Raw genomic sequence first — 20,807 nt, 5'->3', positions numbered from 1 at the left:
TGTTCACAAATATTTAACTCTTAAATGTTTATGATTTTACTGTTTTTAATCTTTAAAAATCAATCATGAGCTACAAAATTTGACTAACAATTTTGTTTGATGCCAAAAAAAAAACATGTTTTTGCAAAATAAATGCTGGGATTTAAAGTGACGCGATTCTGCAGAGGTCCAGTGAGACGCAGGTTGATCCTCTGAATGCATTGTTTTTAGTTATTTTGCAGAAATCAGATTTCACTTTGACATTAAAGGTTTTATTTTTATAAAAAGATGGAAAAAAGACTAATTCTGATCATTTTGTAAAAGCAACAGAAGTGAATATTTTTTAGGCCTTTATGCGTTCACTCAAAAAACAAAAAGTATTGAGAATTGAAGTAATTCAATTGATAAGAGTATAATTACTCATCTTTATTTAAATGAAGGTAATATAAAACTCTTGTTCTGGTATATTCTTGCAGTTGCTTCCTGGTAGTGAGTAAAAATAACTCGTATCTTTGCTCAACTTTTTTCCCCCATGAACAGATCAGACCCAGAAGAGTACAAACCCAAAAACATATGCTCCTGGCATAACAGTGCCCCCTAGTGGATGGACATGCAATACAAACAACAAAGACACTTACACCTGTATATAACCCACCCATGCTTTATCCTTTGTTTCCATGGAGATGTATTTAATTTTAAGATTCTTTTTCTCTTTTAAATGTGGGAAACTTTGAAAGATCTTAAAAGGTTTTATTTGAAATTTGACTTTTTCTGTTAATTTTCTATCCAATTTTAGCCTGGCTGCAGCAGCAAATTGTGACCCTGATTATTCTTCTGCTCTTCATTTACTGTGTATTTTAGATTTTTAGTTGATCTTTGGGAATCAGACCTTACTTAAATGAGCTCTACAAGTTGGCTAGCTGTAATTGACCGCTAGCAGCCTCTAGCTGTAATTGACCGCTAGCAGCCTCGCTAGCTGTAATTGACCGCTAGCAGCCTCTAGCTGTAATTGACCGCTAGCAGCCTCGCTAGCTGTAATTGACCGCTAGCAGCCTCGCTAGCTGTAATTGACCGCTAGCAGCCTCGCTAGCGTCTTTCCGTTTATCGTTGAGTCAGTTGGTGGTGCAGCTATTGCTCCAGAAAGCCTGAATTACATCACTAATAAACACTTTTAAATAGATAATCTGGTTAATTTGAACCAATGAACAGAGAAACGGGGGTTACAATAAAAGTAGTTAGCCTTTAGCCCCCAAGGTAGTTGTGGGAAGATTTAAATCATCAATAAAGCCCTGTGTCCAAGAAGAAAAAGTTAAACCTAATTCATTGAAGACCCAATATTTTTTTTTTTTATCAACATACGATAAATGCGGCTTCTTGAGAGAGAATCTAAGAAAGCAGGTCAGTATCACTAAAATCTCCCTCCAATGGCGGCTTCTGGGAGGCCTGGGCGGCGTCTGGCGGCGCTACGGGTTGGACCGGCTTGAATTGTTTCCAGGGGCTGGTGGGGCAGTGGAAGGGGTGGTTATTGGCTTTGGGGGAGGCTGACGGTTTGGAGGCCGTCGTGTCCTCCTCGGATGATTCCTCTTTGCCCGGAGTCTTGGAGGGGGATGGTACGGATGGAGAAGGGTGAGACGACGGCGCATCCAGGTTCCTGAGTGGAGACCAGCCGGGAGGACGGCGCCGAATCTGAGAGGGAGGTACAACCGATTCAATGGCGACACAAACTACTTCACTACGACGCCATTATTATGGCTGTTGGATAGAAAAACAGGCTGACTACATTTCTGCCAATAAATACATTTTATTGACGAAAGAACATTCAAATTGAATGTTCTTCAACAATAGTTGAACTATGTTTTTTTGTGACCTTTAAAAGGTCACAAAAAACTGAAATTTTTACAAAAAAGTGAAAATTTCTGAGTTTTAAAAGTAAAAAAATAAAGACTTGAAATTTTCTTGTTTTTCTATAAGGTTTCAGATTATTTTTCAAGCAAATGTTCAACTTTTCATACTCAAATTAATCTCAAAATTGGAGTTTTCTCTAGCAATTTTTTTTTACTTCAAACAGAAATGTCCTTATTTGTTGTTTAAAGAGAATTTCTACTATTTATCTTAAAATGTATTTTTCTACCAAATTCTTTTGTTTCATGCTCAAATTTCCTTTTTTAAACAAAAAAAAAACATTTTTCAGATTTTTTTTTTTTTTTTTTTTTGGGAAGTTTTGCCAATATTTTTTGCCACCGTTTACCTTTCTGAGGACATTCTTGATCACTTGTGATTTAGATAACTTGCAGATTTACAGTGAATGAAAACTCAGCATTGCCAGAAAATCAAAGCATTTAAATTTTCCAAAAGAAGCTCATTTTAATTCAGAAATGTTTTGTTGTACTGCAGGGTTTGTTTGCAATATTGGTTATGCTTGGTTTTTCCTTCAATTACTGCAAAACTGATGTTCTACTTTTTCCTTCCACTCAACTTTCCAGTAACAGCTTGGACACAGCATGCTGTAAACAGGCAGCTCATTAAAGGTAATGTCAAAAACATATTTTATGTCATTGCTAATCAAAGTAAGAGACTCACCAAAGATAGAGCTCCACTTCTGCACTCTGCCAGCAGGACACTCGGCTGCTCCAGTCTCCATGGTGCCATATCCACGGTAGCGTTACAGTTTACAAACTCCTGCAATACGGTTTGTTTTTAAAAAGTGGAAACCCAATTATATCCAAAAACTTTCTAGAACCAGTTGATTTGTTTCATGTTTTTACCTTATTGTCCTCATCTGGGACACACAGGTCGTTGAGATCTTTGTGCTCAGCCTTTGCACACGTTGTTTTCTTCATGTCGAATCTCAGCTTGTACCTGAAACCTGCAACAACCTGCAAACAGAAGCACAGGAAGTTCAGAGCAGGAACAATAATTTCTTACTGGTTTTGTCTTTGTCTCCCACTTTCAGTGTGTACCTGTCTAGTGGCATGGCCGACTCTGTTTATGGCGAACAGGTGAGTCGAGTTGGAAATGGAGTTAAACTTGGACACTGATGCTACAAGAGGAACTTTAAGGTCCTCTGAGTTTTCCTCAATCTCCACCGGGCAGCCCAAACACTTCGCTTTCTCTGCAGAAATGTAGCCGTCTGAAGAAAAGAATTTAATGTAGTAACAAATAGTGTAATGACACTGTCATCAGCATAAAAGGATGCCAAAGACTAGAATGTTTTTAAGTTCGTTCACAGCAAAAACACAAAATCTTACCAAGAACTTTTTGTCTGGTTTCTAATACAAACATCTTAGTACTTCAATTAAGAGAAAACAATCTTACAAATATATTTTCAGTGATATATGAGCTTGGTTTAGATCAATAAATCCTTAATATTCATTTATTTACCTCTGAATAAGCTGATAGAGTAACTACTAACCTTTCATCAATATTAAAGAATTATTGACTTAAAACTGAAAAGTTGTTTTAAAGTTAGTTTGTTTTATTTTAGTGTGTGTATATATATATATATATATATATATATATATATATATATATATATATATATATTTATATATATTTATATATATATATATAAAAAATTCCCTTCTCACCCACCGCGGGTGGTTCTTATCCTCTGAGCTCGGGTCCTCTACCAGAGGCCTGGGAGCTTGAGGGTTCTGCGCAGTATCTTGGCTGTGCCAAGGACTGCACATTTCTGGACTGAGATGTCTGATGTTGTTCCTGGGATCTGTTGTAGCCACTGCTCCAGTTTGGGGGTTACTGCCCCGAGGGCCCCGATGACCACAGGCACCACTGTGGTCTTCACCTTCCAGGCCTCTCCAGTTCTTCCCTGAGGCCCTGGTATTTTTCCAGTTTCTCGTGCTCCTTTTTCCTGATGTTGCAATCACTTGGTATTGCTACATCTACCACAACGGCTTTCCTCTGATGTTTATCCACTACGACAATGTCTGGTTGGTTCGCCATTACCATTTTGTCTGTCTGGATCTGGAAGTCCCACAGGATCTTAGCTCTGGCGTTCTCCACCACCTTTGGGGTGTTTCCCACTTTGATCTTGGGGTTTCCAGTCCATATTCTGCACAGATGTTTCTGTACACTATGCCTGCCACTTGGTTATGTCGTTCCATGTATGCTTTCCCTGCCAGTATCTTGCACCCTGCTGTGATGTGCTGGACTGTCTCAGGGGCCTCCTTGCACAACCTACACCTTGGGTCTTGTCTGGTGTGGTAGATCTGGGCCTCTATTGCTCTGGTGTTTAGGGCCTGTTCCTGGGCGGCCAGGATGAGGGCCTCTGTGCTGTCCTTGAGTCCAGCTTTTTCCAGCCATTGGTAGGATTTACTGATATCAGCCACTTGGGTTATTTGCTGGTGGTACATCCCATGTAGGGGCTTGTCCTCCCATGATGGTATCTCTGGCACCTCAACCTCTGTTCCCTGTTGTCTGAGACATTCACTGAGCACATTGTCTGTTGAGGCTTTGTCCCTGATGTATTTATGGATCTTAGTTGTTTCGTCCTGGACAGTGGTTCTCACACTCACTAGTCCTCTGCCTCCTTCCTTGCGGCTCGTGTATAGTCTCAGGGTGCTGGATTTGGGATGGAACCCTCCATGCATGGTTAGTAGCTTTCTAGTCTTAATATCTGTGGCTTTTATCTCCTCCTTTGGCCAGCTAATTATTCCAGCAGGGTATCTGATTACTGGCAGGGCATAGCTGTTTATCGCACTGATTTTGTTCTTGCCATTGAGCTGGCTTCTCAGGACTTGCCTTATTCGTTGGAGGTATTTAGCTGTGGCTCCTTTCCTTGTGGCCTCATCGAGGTTGCCATTTGCTTGTGGTATACCTAGGTACTTGTAACTGTCCTCTATGTCTGCTATTGTTCCTTGTGGGAGTGAGACCCCTTCTGTGCGGATCACCTTCCCCCTCTTTGTGATCAGCCGACCACACTTCTCTAGTCCGAATGACATCCCAATGTCCGTGCTGTAGATCCTGGTGGTGTGGATCAGTGAGTCGATGTCTCGCTCACTCTTGGCATACAGCTTGATGTCATCCATGTAGAGGAGGTGACTGATGTTGGCCCCATTTTGAGTCGGTATCCGTAGCCAGTCTTGTTGATAATTTGGCTGAGGGGTTTTTTTTTTTTTTTTTTGCACTAGACAAAAATGACATCCTAAGAGTTATTGTTTTTTGTAGAGTTCAAAAGATAAATCAATAATTTTTAGGATGTTTTGAGTGTTTAAAGTGAACAAAACAGAAAATAAATGAGAAAAACCACTAGGGGGCAGAAAACCACCAAAATGTTTTAAGTTCCGTGTTTTCATCACTTCTTTACTGTTTACCAGCAAATGTTTATATTTTTAGCAACTGACATCTTCTTTCCTTCAGATCAGTTCAAAATGTGTAAAATCTAAACATCAGCAGTTCAGATTCAGCTGGTATAATTTAAAACAATGAACAAATGACACAGACTTTAAACTCTTCAGCAGAAAAATGTGTTTTATAAAAGAAGAAATTTTCCATGTTGATCCTGGAAATTGTTGCCTCACGCTTTGAAAGAATCTGTTTGCATTTGCCTCCGCCTGGGGCAAATGAAGCAAACAGATTAAAGTCTACATGCTGCTGTTTTCCATGCAGTGAGAGGTTAATGTTGGCCTTTTCTTATTTGCTTCAATCTATTTCACAACCTTGGTTTCTCCACATTCATCAGTACATGTTTTCCCTATTTTAAATTCGTTTTAGAGCAAAATGATGTGGCAGAAGAACACAATATTTATTTAATCTAACACGTGATTCTGTAGGAACGTTCAGATATTGGACTTTTCGCACACAATAAACGAGAGTAATGTTTCGTAATTCAAGACTGCAGTGAGAATGTTGATGAGAATTAAATGGAGAGATCATGTTGATGTCCAATTTGCAGTTTGCAACACGTGGAAAAAGTTCAAATATTGTCCCAAAGTCAACCTTTTGGACAACGTTGCAGTTTAGATCTTTTGACCAGAAGCATTCATGGAAAAGTCCCAGTAATACTGAGACTCTATTTCACTTATAACATGGGAAAAATGTGCTGTTAAAAGTGAAATAATCTGCCATTATAAAGTAATAATTGACCTGAAACAAGCTCCTATTTCTTGCTGAAAAGTACTTTGTTTATGCTGTACAAAGTCCAGTTTCTGGTCAGATCATTCACTCACCAATATTACAATACACCTCTTTAGTGAAGGTTACTTTCTCATTCACGTAGACTGTCGCGTTGCATGAAATTGCTGCCTGGAGGAAAAACATCGTAGAGTTTAAGTTTTAAAACTTAAACTTTGTCCTGACACAAATATTATGAGTGAGAGAATTTTTATTTTTTATTTTTTATTTAATATCCTTTAATAATTTTAATGTCGTTACCAGAGCTCCAGTGGGAAGATAGTCGCAGTCTGTCCAGTTTTTGCTCCCCCCTGCTGGACAGTCACTCCGCCTGCTGGTGAACTCCAGGTAGTACAAGGAGTCGGATCCGTCCTCCGTCTGTATACAAACCCTCAGTCATGCAACAGAAAATTAGGGCCAAAACAATCACAATACTCCCAATTTATGAGGTCCAAAAGTCTAAAATTTGCTATAAAAACTCAGAAATGTTGAGATTAAATATTTGTAAAACAAATAAAAAAAACATTTATTAATAAATAAAAAATAAAAAAATTAAAATTTCATTTTCAAAATGTTATTTTTTTCTGAGAAAAAACTAACATTTTGAAATGAATGTTAGAAATTTTACAGAAAAAAAAAACAAAAATCTGAGCTTGACAAGTTTAAAAATTTCAAGAAAAGATGGTAAGTTTGAAATTAATATAACAAAATTTCTTTAAAAAACAAACAAAAAAACCCAGCAGAAAATTTGTGACATTTTATTTGTTGAAAAAATCTCATCAATCGAAACAATATTTTAATATTGAAAAATTACAACATCAAACGGACCAAAATGTAAGGTTGTTGGAAATGTTTATAATTAAAAGATCTAAATAAATAACAAAAATACAAAATAAAATTGGGCAAAAAAAGAAATCTGTAAAGTTCAAATATCCAAAAAAATAAAAAATGTCTCAAGTAAGAGAAAAATAACCCCAACTTTTAGGAGTATTTTTACTACTCTAGTGCAAAAACCCTCAATCTTACAAAATATTTTTGGTCTAGTTTCTAATGGAAATATTTTAAATGAAACAAAACCAACTTAAAGTAACTTTAAAGCAAAATATCAGAACTTGTTTTAAGTAAATAATTCCTTAATAATAATGAAAAAATACTTGTTCCGTTGGCAGATTATTTCACTTAAAAATAATCTTAAAAACCATCTTGTTATAAGTGAAATAATCTGCCAGTGAAAAAAAATTTTTTTTATCAATATTAAAGAATTATTTACCTAATAAAATCTCCTAAATCTTGCTAAAAACTTACTTAAGTTAGTTTGTCTCATTTCAAGTGAACTAAGACATTTGCACTAGAAATTAGACTGGAAATTACTTAGTAAGATTTTGTGTTTTTTCAGTGAACAAGCCTGGAAATTACATCCAGCCCGTTTATTTATTAGATTTTTGGTGTCTTTTTATGCTGATGATCATGTCATTATACAAAACCAACAACATTTTGTTTTTGCAGTGCAGCAGTGTAAAAATACTCCTAAAAGTATTATTTCTTTTCCAAAAAGTTACTCAAGTAAACTTACCAGAGTAAATTTAACCAGTTACTTCACAACTCTGCAATCAACATGTAGCAAAGGTCAAAGGGTCAAACAGAATTTTTCAGGAATTTGTTTTGACAAATAATTTGTAAATTCAACAAAAGTTGCAATTTATGTCCAAATCAAGATTATGGAAACATGACTTCATCACATGTCATGTTTCTGAACTACAGAACAATAATAATGAGATTATGAAAGTAATCAGGTCATGAATATTAATGAGATCACGAGCTCTGCTGCGCTGTACCTTCTTGGCCACTGTGACCTCAAACAGAGCCAGCTTTTGTCCGACGGTCAGCTTGCTGTTGAAGTCGTGCAGGGCGCTGGTGACGGCCTTCTGCACCGAAGGGTCGTCACAGAAAACCAGAACGCCTGGCTGGCCGTCCGCGCCCGCCTGGACCAAACCACAGCAAAACAAGAAACCTTCACGGCAAACTCTCACACTAAAGATTACATCTTTATTTTAAGAGAGAAAAGTACATTTCTTTTGAACATTTGAGCCATTTATGACACATTTGCACAAATTAAATTTAAAGTATAATCTTTATTGAGGACTTCACAGAAAGCGATAAAGTGAAACCACTTGGTTCATGAAATCATCTGTAAGTGAATGATTCATGTGGTTCCTAAGACATAATCATCATTTTTCTCTATTTTTGATGTGATTGTGCTGACACTCAGAAAACACAAAATTTTACCAAGTATTTTTAGTTTTAGTCCAAACATTGTAGTGGAAAAGCCTACAAATAACTTTTCTCCAAAAGGAAATAGCTTGTTTCAAGTTACTGATTCTATAATACTGATGAAAAATTACTAGTTTATTACTAAATTATTTAATTTTTAACATGGGAAAAATATTCTGTTATTGGTGAATTAATCTGCCAAAAGAACTAGAACTTTTTAATCAATATTAAGGAATTATTCACTTAAAAAAACTCTTATTTCTTGCAGAAAAGTTACTTGTAAAGAAGTTTGTTTTATTTATAGTGTAATAAGATATTTACACTAAATTACCTGACTGTTATTATTTTTTAAAAGTATTCTTTGTGCATTATTATAAGTACTCTGCCAGTGAAACTAGAATTTTTTTAAATCAATAGTAAGGAAAAAGTTATTTTTGTCTCATTTAAAGTGTACTAAGATATTTAGACTAGAAACTCGACCAAAATAGTGGGTAATGTTTTGTTTTTGCCTGAAAATCACATCTCACTGTTTATTTTTTAATATTTTGGTTTCCTTTTATGCTGATGACAGTGTGATTATATGTCATTAAAAAAACAATGACGTTTGCGCAAGTTGCGCTTCAGGTTTTGCCTCATTTAATATAATAATAATAATACAATAAGAACCAGATGTAATTACTTTTATATGCAAGTTATTTGAAAAGCAACAACAAATTTAAACAGTTTTTTGCTTCACAAAAACATCAGCAGCTTAAAATTATTTTTTGAGTATAGGCGTCTACAATAAAATGCTCAATTTAAGAAATTATCTCTATATATTTTTTAATATTTAAGTTTAATGAATTAAGTAATGAAGGTTTTCCTGAGCAGTAACGATGTATTTTTTTATTTCCATATGTTGTAAATAGTGACTTCAGTTCCTTTGACATCACAAACTAATTCGCTCAGAAGCTGGTAAAATGAATAAATTGGCCCTAAATATAGTAATTATTAATTTACAGATTTCCTTCATTTATTGACGAGTTTCAGGATAATTTGATTTCTCCTTTGGATCTAATTGCTTATAAATTTGCTTATAACTCACCAACTCAATATATAATCACAGGTTGTATACATTTGTCCCGTATTATCACTTTAGGAAAATATCTTGTTTTAAATTAAATAATTTGCCACTAGAACTTTTTTATCAATATTATTTACTGAAAATTAACTCCTGAATCAGCGGTGTCCAAATTTTTTGTGGGTCAAACTCATTCAGTCAAAAGCACAAAATAAACCTACAAGCAAATAAAGTTATTTATGTTATTTATTATATTTATTTATTGTCTTGAAGAAAGTTGATGTTTTTCATCGTATATAAAAAATGTTCAAAAGTATTTTGCTCACTTGCTGTATTAAATCATCTAGTTTTAAATTATTTTAGGCGTAGTCAACAAATTAAATGTCAGTTATAAGAACTGGATTTGTTTCATTTCAAAACGTTTAGATGAGTTTAATACATTTGATAAAAGTCGAATTATGTGCCCCAAAGTCAGCGTGGTTCTGATTCTGATACAAGTAAAGAGACAAATACTTTTTGTTTTATTTAACATTTTCTATTGCAAATCATGTTTTTACCATCGATTAAAATAAACAAATTTGTATTATTCTTGAACTGCAGTCGAAGGCCACAAAATAATCAGTTGAAGGGCCACAAATGGCCCTCGGGCCGCACTTTGAACACCGCTCTATATCTTCCTGAAAAGTTACTTTTAAGTTTGTTTTGTTTTGATTCAAATGTACTAAGATATTCACACTAGAAACTAAACCAATTAACCAATAAACCAGTTTTTTCACTGTCGTCGTTTTTAAGCTCGTTATAAATCAAACAACTGAAAAATGTTTGTTTTCTTTCAGTCACTGAAGAGTTTCTCACGTCTTAAAGCTCTTCTTCTCTCATTTGTCATGTTTTTTGTTTCTTACCTGCCCGAACGCAGCGCTGCAGAAACACAGCAGAGCCGCGGCAAACAGCCCCACTGCGCTGCTCATCATGCACGTTGGTGACCGCTTTCTGCAAACCACAGAAAAAGATAATTATCAGGATTTTCACCTCACAAACCAAGCTTCTCCAGTCGAATTGCTCCAAAGCTGGCAGACAGTGAAAATCCCGACTCCTCTCTCGCGTTTCCAGATGATGACACAAAGGGCACAAAGGACACACACACACAGGACAATGCCCGCCTCGCTCAGTTAGTAAAAGAGGAGTAAATGTTTGCTCTTCTGTTTGCCCTCCCACATGTCCAGTCAATACATCAGTCCATTTCAGAGGCAAAGGCAACGGAAGCAAGACGCCAAACTTCCTCTCATTACGCTCTGAATCAGACATAAAGTCACGTCTAAAAACACAGATTTGAATTTGTCTGTGACGTTTGTGTTTACAGGATCGCTGCGGTTTTTGAGTCGGTTTTACTTGCAACTTTGTCCTCGTCGACCTTTAACCCCAGCCACTCTGATTTCCCCACCAACTATCCGTCAAACAAGGAGAGCTCCCACCACCAAGATCAACAGATTACGAAATCTTTTCTGTGGATCTGCCCCCAGTTTGCCTGTTTACAGTTCATAAGTCCCTTCTGCACCATTTAGATTTAAAACATACTGTGAAGTATAAGATTACTGGGAAATGTGGTAAATTAAAGGAGCTTAATTCTTCTGAAGAAGTTCTAGTTGGGATTTAAGATGCTGCAGAATCTGATTTTTGGTTTTATTTTTGGTGTGATTCAAAAAACAAAGATTTCTTTGTATTCCTCCATGTCTGGTGTGTTTGAGATGTTTAAAAAGATATAATTTAAAGCTTACACTGCAAAACACAAACTTTTAACAAGTATTTTTGGTCTAGTTTCTAGAGCAAATGTCTGAAATAATACAACACTAACCCGTTGTGGCCAGCAGCAAAAGAATCACGTCTCAGAGCGTTATTTGTTTACCTATATATTTAAGAGTTTAGCATCTTTCAGTTCTCCAACAGTTTCTACTTTTATTTTCTGTGATTTAAGCATTATGCATTGGGGCTTTTTAGTGTGTGTGAGCATTTTAGAGTTTCTTTCAGCTCCTGTACTATTTCCCTTAAATTTAATCAGCATTTTAACATCATTTTGTAGGTATTCAAGTTTTATTGATTGTTTGGAACATTTAAGTTGGACAAAAAACCAAAAGTAGAATAAATATGGTACTTTTAAGTATATTATTAAGTTAAATCTGACAAAAGAAATCAAACAAGAACCAACTTTCTCTTCATACAACAAGCTGATGCTTTCTGTCTCTTGCCTCTCTAACGAGGAGAGTTTGCTAAGCCCATTTAAAGACAAAGGGAAAACCGGCGTTAAATTTGACATGTTTATTTTTACCGTTTATTGAGTTCACGTTCACACCTTGCATTACAATTTCTCATCCATAATTTACTCATTAAATGGAAAATTCAGATGATGCAGACACACCTTTCAACTGACTTTGTGCTTCTGCGGTCTCTCTTCTTAAGCCTCATAAGTGTTGAGCTGCTCTCGCATTTACGAAGCAAACCACAGCTGCACTTCCTATCTGTCTCCTATCTACCGTCACATTTCTTCTCTAACCATGCAGCTAAATTTCCATATGAGCATTCAGGTCATTTTTCTTTTAATTGCTTTTCTTCCAGGTAAGTTTGATGTTTTTTCACCATGTTATTGGTTTAAAATGAGGATCTAGGTCAGACTTTGTGGTTTCTCTTTTGATGTGCGATTACATTTTTTTCATAAAACCACTGAAGGGTAGAAATACAGATTCTAGTTCCGATTAGCCAGATGAAGTCTGATACCAAGTCAGACTTTGTTACACAAATCCATGTTTATGCATAAAATATTCAGTTTTATCTTGTTTTTTTCTCCCCCATACAGTGACGATAGCTTCGCTGGTCTCTCAGTTTAGTGCTTTCTCACTCTGGGTTTAAGCCACAAGAAAACAACTGCAGTGTTTCCACAGAACCAGCTTCATTTGCCATGTTTGTGTACACAAACAAGAAATATAACTTAACTTCGCTTTCAATGAAAACATTGAATTAAATATCTTAAAACTGTAAAAATAAAAATATACATATATATTTTCTCTTTAAGTATGGATATGTACAGTGTCTTTTTTTTTTTCAAAAGAGGAAAACAAGGTTGAATTAATGTAGATATGAAATGTATTGAATATGGCTCTCTTCATGAGAGAGACAGCTCTCTAGTTCCAACTTCAAGGTGAAAGTCTAGACAGTTTGTGTCCAGGATGTGAGCAGTCTGCAGACATTTTGTCTCATGAAAAATGTTGGCAGTTTTTTGGTCCATTGTTCTCCATTTAAAAAAAAATAGGCACTGACTGCATGGTTGTGATTCAATTACTATGAAATTAATAAGTAAATGAACATTTGCTGAACTAAGGACAAATATTTTGTGCTTTTTGAAACTTTTTCACTTTCAGAATATTTGGATTTGTCTACATCTTTTTTTTTAACTCCTGTAAGTGAACATTTTTCCTAAAAAGAGTATAAAAATATAAAACTTGTCCATTTGCACCAACAATTTGTTGCAGTGACAAAATTTTGGACAATTCTTGAATTGTATAGGTGTCTAAATTTCAGAGACCCCAGGAACAAGATATATTTGTATTCCTTCTGGTGTAATTGTCTGTTATTTTTAAACAGTTCTGTATGTAGTCTACATTTCTAGCTGTTTATATATATTGTATGTGTATTTATTTTTGATTGAGTCACTGCTACCACGACAAATTTCCCCTAGGGGATAATAAAGTATATTCCATTTTAATTTTAAACATTTTACTAACATCCTCACACTTTCTCAAGCTGTTTCTGCTGCAGTGTCAAATTAATAAACTTACAGGAGAAAAAGTGACAAAGTTCCTTCTCTATCAGGTCTCCACCTACAGAGGAACAGCAGCACTAAGGAGATTTTCTGCAGGCCTGTTCTTCAACAGAAAGAAACCATTCCCACACCTGGTGAGCCCAGTCACCTGAATTATGACAAGAACAACTATTAATAAATAAGATGCAAAGACGATGGCACAGGCCTCGTTAGGAAGTGTTGGCGCCATTGTTGAGGTTTTCTCAAACTGTCTGAACTTTTCTTTGGAAGAACTTTCCAGAAGAATGAGCTTCAGGGCTCATTCTTGAAGAATGAGTTGTTTTGGAGCTAACATGTTCCAAATGTTAGCGATGAGCCCCGAAGCTCATTTTCAGGTCTCATTCTTCTGAAAATGAGCTTCAGTTCTCATCGCTAACATTGAGCCCTGAAGCTCAATGTTAGCTTCAGGGCTCAATTGTTAGCTCCTAAACATGTTAGTGATGAGCCCCGAAGCTAATTTTCAGGTTTCATTCTTCTGAAAATGAGCTTCAGTTCTCATCGCTAACATTGAGCCCTGAAGCTCAATGTTAGCTTCAGGGCTCAATTGTTAGCTCCTAAACATGTTAGCGATAAACCCCGAAGCTAATTTTCAGGTGTCATTCTTCTGAAAATGAGCTTCAGGGCTCATTCTTGAAGAATGAGTTGTTTTGGAGCTAACGTGTTCCAAATGTTAGCGATGAGCCCCGAAGCTAATTTTCAGGTGTCATTCTTCTGAAAATGAGCTTCAGGGCTCATTCTTGAAAAATGAGTTGTTTTGGAGCTAACGTGTTCCAAATGTTAGCGATGAGCCCCGAAGCTAATTTTCAGGTGTCATTCTTCTGAAAATGAGCTTCAGGGCTCATTCTTGAAGAATGAGTTGTTTTGGAGCTAACATGTTCCAAATGTTAGCGATGAGCCCCGAAGCTCATTTTCAGGTCTCATTCTTCTGAAAATGAGCTTCAGGGCTCATTCTTGAAGAATGAATTGTTTTGGAGCTAACGTGTTCCAAATGTCAGCGATGAGCCCCGAAGCTCATTTTCAGGTCTCAATTTGATTGATTGATTGAGTGATTCTTCAAGAATGAGCTTCAGGGCTCATTGCTGACATTTTGGAGCTAATGTGTTCCAAATGTTAGCAATGAGCTTCAGGGCTCATCGCTAACATTTTCAGGTGTCATTCTTCTGAAAATGAGCTTCAGGGCTCATTCTTGAAGAATGAGTTGTTTTGGAGCTAACGTGTTCCAAATGTCAGCGATGAGCCCCGAAGCTCATTTTCAGGTCTCATTCTTCTGAAAATGAGCTTCAGGGCTCATTCTTGAAGAATGAGTTGTTTTGGAGCTAACGTGTTCCAAATGTCAGCGATGAGCCCCGAAGCTCATTTTCAGGTCTCAATTTGATTGATTGATTGAGTGATTCTTCAAGAATGAGCTTCAGGGCTCATTGCTGACATTTTGGAGCTAATGTGTTCCAAATGTTAGCAATGAGCTTCAGGACTCATCGCTAACATTTTGGAGCTAACATGTTCCAATTGTTAGCGATGAGCCCCGAAGCTCATTTTAAGTTTCATTCTTCTGAAAATGAGCTTCAGGGCTCATCGCTAACATTGAGCCCTGAAGCTCAATGTTAGCTTCAGGGCTCAATTGTTAGCTCCTAAACATGTTAGTGATGAGCCCCGGAGCTCATTTTCAGGTTTCATTCTTCTGAAAATGAGCTTCAGGGCTCATTCTTGAAGAATGAGTTGTTTTGGAGCTAACATGTTCCAAATGTTAGCGATGAGCCCCGAAGCTCATTTTCAGGTTTCATTCTTCTGAAAATGAGCTTCAGGGCTCATTCTTGAAGAATGAGTTGTTTTGGAGCTAACGTGTTCCAAATGTCAGCGATGAGCCCCGAAGCTCATTTTCAGGTCTCAATTTGATTGATTGATTGACTGATTCTTCAAGAATGAGCTTCAGGGCTCATTGCTGACATTTTGGAGCTAACATGTTCCAAATGTTAGCGATGAGCTTCAGGGCTCATCGCTAACATTTTGGAGCTAACGTGTTCCAAATGTTAGCAATGAGCCCCGAAGTTAATGTTCAGGTTTCATTCTTCTGAAAATGAGCTTCAGGGCTCATTCTTGAAGAATGAATTGTTTTGGAGCTAACGTGTTCCAAATGTCAGCGATGAGCCCCGAAGCTCATTTTCAGGTCTCAATTTGATTGATTGACTGATTCTTCAAGAATGAGCTTCAGGGCTCATTGCTGACATTTTGGAGCTAAAGTGTTCCAAATGTTAGTAATGAGATTCAGGGCTCATCGCTAACATTTTGGAGCCAACGTGTTCCAAATGTTAGCGATGAGCCCTGAAGCTCATTTTCAGGTTTCATTCTTCTGAAAATGAGCTTCAGGGCTCATCGCTAACATTTTGGAGCTAACGTGTTCCAAATGTTAGCGATGAGCCCTGAAGCTCATTTTCAGGTTTCATTCTTCTGAAAATGAGCTTCAGGGCTCATCGCTAACATTGAGCCCTGAAGCTCAATGTTAGCTTCAGGGCTCAATTGTTAGCTCCTAAACATGTTAGTGATGAGCCCTGGAGCTCATTTTCAGGTTTCATTCTTCTGAAAATGAGCTTCAGGGCTCATTCTTGAAAAATGAGTTGTTTTGGAGCTAACGTGTTCCAAATGTCAGCGATGAGCCCCGAAGCTCATTTTCAGGTCTCAATTTGATTGATTGATTGAGTGATTCTTCAAGAATGAGCTTCAGGGCTCATTGCTGACATTTTGGAGCTAATGTGTTCCAAATGTTAGCAATGAGATTCAGGGCTCATCTCTAACATTTTCAGGTGTCATTCTTCTGAAAATGAGCTTCAGGGCATTCTTGAAAAATGAGTTGTTTTGGAGCTAACGTGTTCCAAATGTTAGCGATGAGCCCCGAAGCTCATTTTCAGGTCTCATTCTTCTGAAAATGAGCTTCAGGGCTCATTCTTGAAGAATGAGTTGTTTTGGAGCTAACGTGTTCCAAATGTCAGCGATGAGCCCCGAAGCTCATTTTCAGGTCTCAATTTGATTAATTGATTGAGTGATTCTTCAAGAATGAGCTTCAGGGCTCATTGCTGACATTTTGGAGCTAATGTGTTCCAAATGTTAGCAATGAGATTCAGGGCTCATCGCTAACATTTTGGAGCCAACGTGTTCCAAATGTCAGCGATGAGCCCCGAAGCTCATTTTCAGGTTTCATTCTTCTGAAAATGAGCTTCAGGGCTCATCGCTAACATTGAGCCCTGAAGCTCAATGTTAGCTTCAGGGCTCAATTGTTAGCTCCTAAACATGTTAGTGATGAGCCCCGGAGCTCATTTTCAGGTTTCATTCTTCTGAAAATGAGCTTCAGGGCTCATTCTTGAAGAATGAGTTGTTTTGGAGCTAACATGTTCCAAATGTTAGCGATGAGCCCCGAAGCTCATTTTCAGGTTTCATTCTTCTGAAAATGAGCTTCAGGGCTCATTCTTGAAGAATGAGTTGTTTTGGAGCTAACGTGTTCCAAATGTCAGCGATGAGCCCCGAAGCTCATTTTCAGGTCTCAATTTGATTGATTGATTGACTGATTCTTCAAGAATGAGCTTCAGGGCTCATTGCTGACATTTTGGAGCTAACATGTTCCAAATGTTAGCGATGAGCTTCAGGGCTCATCGCTAACATTTTGGAGCCCATGTGTATCAAATGTTAGCGATGATCCCCGAAGCTCTTTTTCAGGTTTCATTCTTCTGAAAATGAGCTTCAGGGCTCATCGCTAACATTTTGGAGCTAACGTGTTCCAAATGTTAGCAATGAGCTTCAGGGCTCATCGCTAACATTTTGGAGCTAACGTGTTCCAAATGTTAGCGATGAGCCCGAAGCTCATTTTCAGGTTTCATTCTTCTTAAAATGAGCTTCAGGGCTCATCGCTAACATTGAGCCCTGAAGCTCAATTTTACCTTCAGGGCTCAATTGTTAGCTCCTAAACATGTTAGTGATGAGCCCCAGAGCTCATTTTCAGGTTTCATTCTTCTGAAAATGAGCTTCAGGGCTCATTCTTGAAGAATGAGTTGTTTTGGAGCTAACATGTTCCAAATGTCAGCGATGAGCCCCGAAGCTCATTTTCAGGTCTCAATTTGATTGATTGATTGAGTGATTCTTCAAGAATGAGCTTCAGGGCTCATTGCTGACATTTTGGAGCCAACGTGTTCCAAATGTTAGCGATGAGCCCCGAAGCTCTTTTTCAGGTTTCATTCTTCTGAAAATGAGCTTCAGGGCTCATCGCTAACATTGAGCCCTGAAGCTCAATTTTACCTTCAGGGCTCAATTGTTAGCTCCTAAACATCTTAGTGATGAGCCCCGGAGCTCATTTTCAGGTTTCATTCTTCTGAAAATGAGCTTCAGGGCTCATTCTTGAAGAATGAGTTGTCTTGGAGCTAACATGTTCCAATTGTTAGCGATGAGCCCCGAAGCTCATTTTCAGGTTTCATTCTTCTGAAAATGAGCTTCAGGGCTCATCGCTAACATTGAGCCCTGAAGCTCAATGTTAGCTTCAGGGCTCAATTGTTAGCTCCTAAACATGTTAGCGATGAGCCCCGAAGCTCATTTTCAGGTTTCATTCTTCTGAAAATGAGCTTCAGGGCTCATCGCTAACATTTTGGAGCATATTCACATTTTGCACGTTTTTAAAAAATATATATTATTTTTCAGAAAATAATAAAAGGGCTTTAAGCACCTCCCCTCCCCCATCTGTTTTTCTCAGTAAGTTAACGCTGAACCTTCAGCAGTTAGAAAAACGGAAAGTTAAGCAGCATTTCGTGGGCGCTGTCCCGTTACCCAGCAACCGTCTCCTAGCAACCCGAGGGGCGCGGAATGATTGGTTGGTTTTTACTGCTGCGTCTCTAAAATGGCTGCTGCGAAAAAAACTAAGAGTGTTTTGTTGGCGACTTACTGTAACAGGATCCTTTCTGCGTTCTGCTGGTTTACTTTGTAATCAGGCCGCGACACGGTTCGTCTTTAAAAAAAAAAAAAAGATGGGTCTCTTGACTTATTTTGACGAGAACAAACAGAAAACAGCCGTTTTATAGGCTTCCTGCTCCAAAATAAAAGCACATAACAGAAATTAACTTAATAAATCTATGAAGAAACTGTGTGTATTTAGACAAAAAATAAACAGTACATACCTCTCTAGCAGGAACACGACACAATATGGGAGAGTCTGAGGTAACAAACAATTTAAAGTCGATACCACCGAAGAAGAAATAGTAAGGCGGGGCTTCCGCTCTCAAAGTAACACGGTTAAAACAATGAGCGTTTTTAAAGGGTTTTTTCAGTTTGTTTAGAGATAAGAAACAATACAAATAACCAAAAAAAGACATTTTGTGTAATTATCAGAAAAGAGAAATACAACCAGGTTACATTACATTGAGGAAAGATGTTTGTTTTAGTGCATCTGTTTGCAGGCATTTTCATGCGCCAGTTTAAACTTTGAGTACACCAAGCCCCAACAACTATCTGTAGTATTTTAGCTATGAAATAATACTACATGTCATTTGTTGAGTGTAGCTTAACACGATGTAAAGGATAAAAAAACAAACATATTCAGACAGTAAATTATTGTTTGCTTGGCTCAACCATAGATTTAATGCACTTGCATTTGTTGCATCCTCAGGAAGCTACATGGTGAGAAATCAAGCTGGGCAGCCGTGCATTAAAGCCAACATGGGAGCAGAGTATGTTGTTATCGAAAACAAGGTGAGAAGCTTTGCAGGATTCAGCAGTGTGTGTTTGTGTGTCAAACTCATTTTTATTCTGCGTTGGTTCTGACACAATACATTGAAACTGCTAAAGTATTAATAAATAAATCTGCTTTTGACATGTAATTCTTACAATTAAATATCGAACATCATTTAACTTTGATCCCCCCCCCAGAATTTTGTGATTGTTTTATTTTGTTTGTTTTTATTTTGAAGTCAAAATCACTTTTTGTGGCGCTAATTCTAAATATTTCAAAAATATTTTGCGATATTTGTTCCTATGTATGACGGTAAATGTAACTTTAACCCAATGTTTTTGACATGTTGCAGAACATTTGCAATAAACTCGCAATTATGCATTAGCGTGAAAAAAATGCAGGAATTTGTTGATTTTCTGTGAATCTACGTGATCACAGAATTGCAAAACACTGGAGGGATTATGTGATGTAATTTGTAAGTAAGCAGTTAAAAATTTCTTTGATTTGATTGACAAAATAACATTTCAGGACAGAACTGTTGTCTGGAAAGTTATATTTATGATTCCTTCTTGAGTCTAGAGAGGGCCACAAAGGAAGCTATGACGGGCCACGTTTGGCCCTCGCACCTTGACTTTGACACGTGGAATTAAATGCAGTATCAGTTTTGAGATTCTTATGACAAAATGCAGGAATTATTAGTGAATATAACTCGAAGCGTTTCTCTCCAGACAAACTGGTATTTCAGCATTGATCCGTCCAGGGTTGTGTTGAAAGGTGAATGCAGCAAAGACGAAGCTCTTCTCTCCCTCAGGCTGCCGGATAATTCTGCACGTCTGGAATTCACCTTCAGAAAAGTAACAAAACAGGAACCAGTTTAACTGCTTAGGATTTTCTTAACATGTTAATTTGTGTGTAAAGTTTCATTGTCTGGTTATTTTTCCAACAGGATAAACACAATTTCTACGTCATCAAACTGGAGGCTCAATTGTTCCCTCTCCCTGTTTGCAAAGGATGCCCGAGTGAGAGTTCAGATATATTACAGAAAGCATTTAATCTGGAGCAGTAATATGAATTGTTTACGTTTTAATGCCTTATTTTCTTCACAGATAAAACATATTCTGGGTTTCTGTCTAACCAGATGCTTTTCAAAGCAGCAAATGACAAAAGTTTCAAGTGTGCATCAGAGTCCCTCCTTTCGGTTTCCTCTGAGCTGCGGATCAAGTTGGTTTATCTGCAGATGCAGGCCTTCAGTGTTCCTGATGGGCAGTTCAGAGAAGGTAAAGGAGGGTTGAAAACCTGATGCATCGTAAAATTGCATTTTTTCTCTACCAGAAACTGCTGAGTATTTTTAAATGTTGAGTTTTTCCCTCTCTTGTGTGTCAGAGGTTGAGTGCTGGGCTGATTTTAATCACAGAGCGGTTCCCGTCATCATCGGGTCCATAGCAACTGGAATCATCCTGAGCGTCGTGCTGAGCTTCCTGTTCATCAGAGATCGCCACGCAGCAGGATATGAGAGGCTCTGAACTTAATGTTTCACTTTTTGAACTCTCTAAATGTATAAAATGTAAACAAAAACCTTTACAGTTTTGTTTTAAATCAGTGTTTATGTTTCTGTCACTCAAGTATTTTTATTTATTGTTGTTGCTCAATTTCAACGAGCAGATATTGCCTCATGTAAAGCATATTATTGCATTTTTTTTCAACTCACCTTTTGAATAAAAGGAAAACTTTATATAAGAACATTAAACTGAAAGCCAAATTCATTTCTGGAACTTACTCTGTAAATAGACATTGAAGTATAAAGAAATATCAATAGT

At 37.3% G+C, this 20,807-nt stretch overlaps 2 protein-coding genes and 1 long non-coding RNA gene across 4 annotated transcripts; 2 read left to right on the top strand and 1 right to left on the bottom strand.

Moving 5' to 3' along the window:
- Window positions 1-375: 375 nt before the first annotated feature.
- kng1 (kininogen 1) lies at window positions 376-18,525 on the bottom strand. 2 transcript variants are annotated; one of them, XM_055058445.1, is made up of 10 exons: window positions 18,440-18,525; window positions 18,208-18,270; window positions 10,342-10,429; window positions 7,944-8,090; window positions 6,370-6,486; window positions 6,165-6,240; window positions 2,940-3,109; window positions 2,745-2,855; window positions 2,560-2,658; window positions 376-1,665 (listed from the first exon to the last, which is right to left on the bottom strand). In XM_055058445.1, exons 3-10 carry the CDS (start codon window positions 10,408-10,410, stop codon window positions 1,366-1,368), a joined length of 1,089 nt encoding a protein of 362 aa, XP_054914420.1. In that variant the 5' UTR covers window positions 10,411-10,429; window positions 18,208-18,270; window positions 18,440-18,525; the 3' UTR covers window positions 376-1,365. The 2 variants fall into 2 exon arrangements, with proteins under 2 accessions (XP_054914420.1, XP_054914411.1); XM_055058436.1 differs by lacking the exons at window positions 18,208-18,270; window positions 18,440-18,525 and adding an exon at window positions 10,829-10,866.
- Window positions 1,563-2,978, top strand: LOC129378178 (uncharacterized). The gene is made up of 3 exons (XR_008608033.1): window positions 1,563-1,676; window positions 2,463-2,507; window positions 2,933-2,978. It is a non-coding gene; the product is annotated as an uncharacterized LOC129378178 (long non-coding RNA).
- On the top strand, window positions 10,206-20,753 carry lamp3 (lysosomal associated membrane protein 3). Its single transcript, XM_055058457.1, has 7 exons — window positions 10,206-12,049; window positions 13,301-13,384; window positions 18,928-19,010; window positions 19,719-19,844; window positions 19,937-20,009; window positions 20,097-20,267; window positions 20,374-20,753. Exons 1-7 carry the CDS (start codon window positions 11,989-11,991, stop codon window positions 20,511-20,513), a joined length of 738 nt encoding a protein of 245 aa, XP_054914432.1. The 5' UTR covers window positions 10,206-11,988; the 3' UTR covers window positions 20,514-20,753.
- Window positions 20,754-20,807: the final 54 nt, after the last annotated feature.

The sequence above is a fragment of the Poeciliopsis prolifica genome, unplaced genomic scaffold (assembly GCF_027474105.1).
Source record: "Poeciliopsis prolifica strain line A6 unplaced genomic scaffold, Auburn_PproV2 SCAFFOLD002, whole genome shotgun sequence".
Lineage (NCBI taxonomy): Eukaryota > Metazoa > Chordata > Actinopteri > Cyprinodontiformes > Poeciliidae > Poeciliopsis > Poeciliopsis prolifica.
Note: the sequence above shows the minus strand (reverse complement) of the source record. Positions and strands in the feature narration are given on the sequence as shown.

Excerpts from the sequence above, each read along its gene's own strand:
- lamp3 (XM_055058457.1), top strand. The coding sequence starts at position 11,989 with ATGCAGCTAAATTTCCATATGAGCATTCAGGTCATTTTTCTTTTAATT. Across the intron at positions 13,385-18,927 it reads AGAAACCATTCCCACACCTG|GAAGCTACATGGTGAGAAAT; the intron begins GTGAGCCCAGTC and ends TTGCATCCTCAG. Across the intron at positions 20,010-20,096 it reads TGTTTGCAAAGGATGCCCGA|ATAAAACATATTCTGGGTTT; the intron begins GTGAGAGTTCAG and ends TTTTCTTCACAG.
- kng1 (XM_055058445.1), bottom strand. The coding sequence starts at position 10,410 with ATGATGAGCAGCGCAGTGGGGCTGTTTGCCGCGGCTCTGCTGTGTTTC. Across the intron at positions 8,091-10,341 it reads GCAGCGCTGCGTTCGGGCAG|GCGGGCGCGGACGGCCAGCC; the intron begins GTAAGAAACAAA and ends GGTTTGGTCCAG. Across the intron at positions 1,666-2,559 it reads GAAGTGGAGCTCTATCTTTG|ATTCGGCGCCGTCCTCCCGG; the intron begins GTGAGTCTCTTA and ends CCTCCCTCTCAG.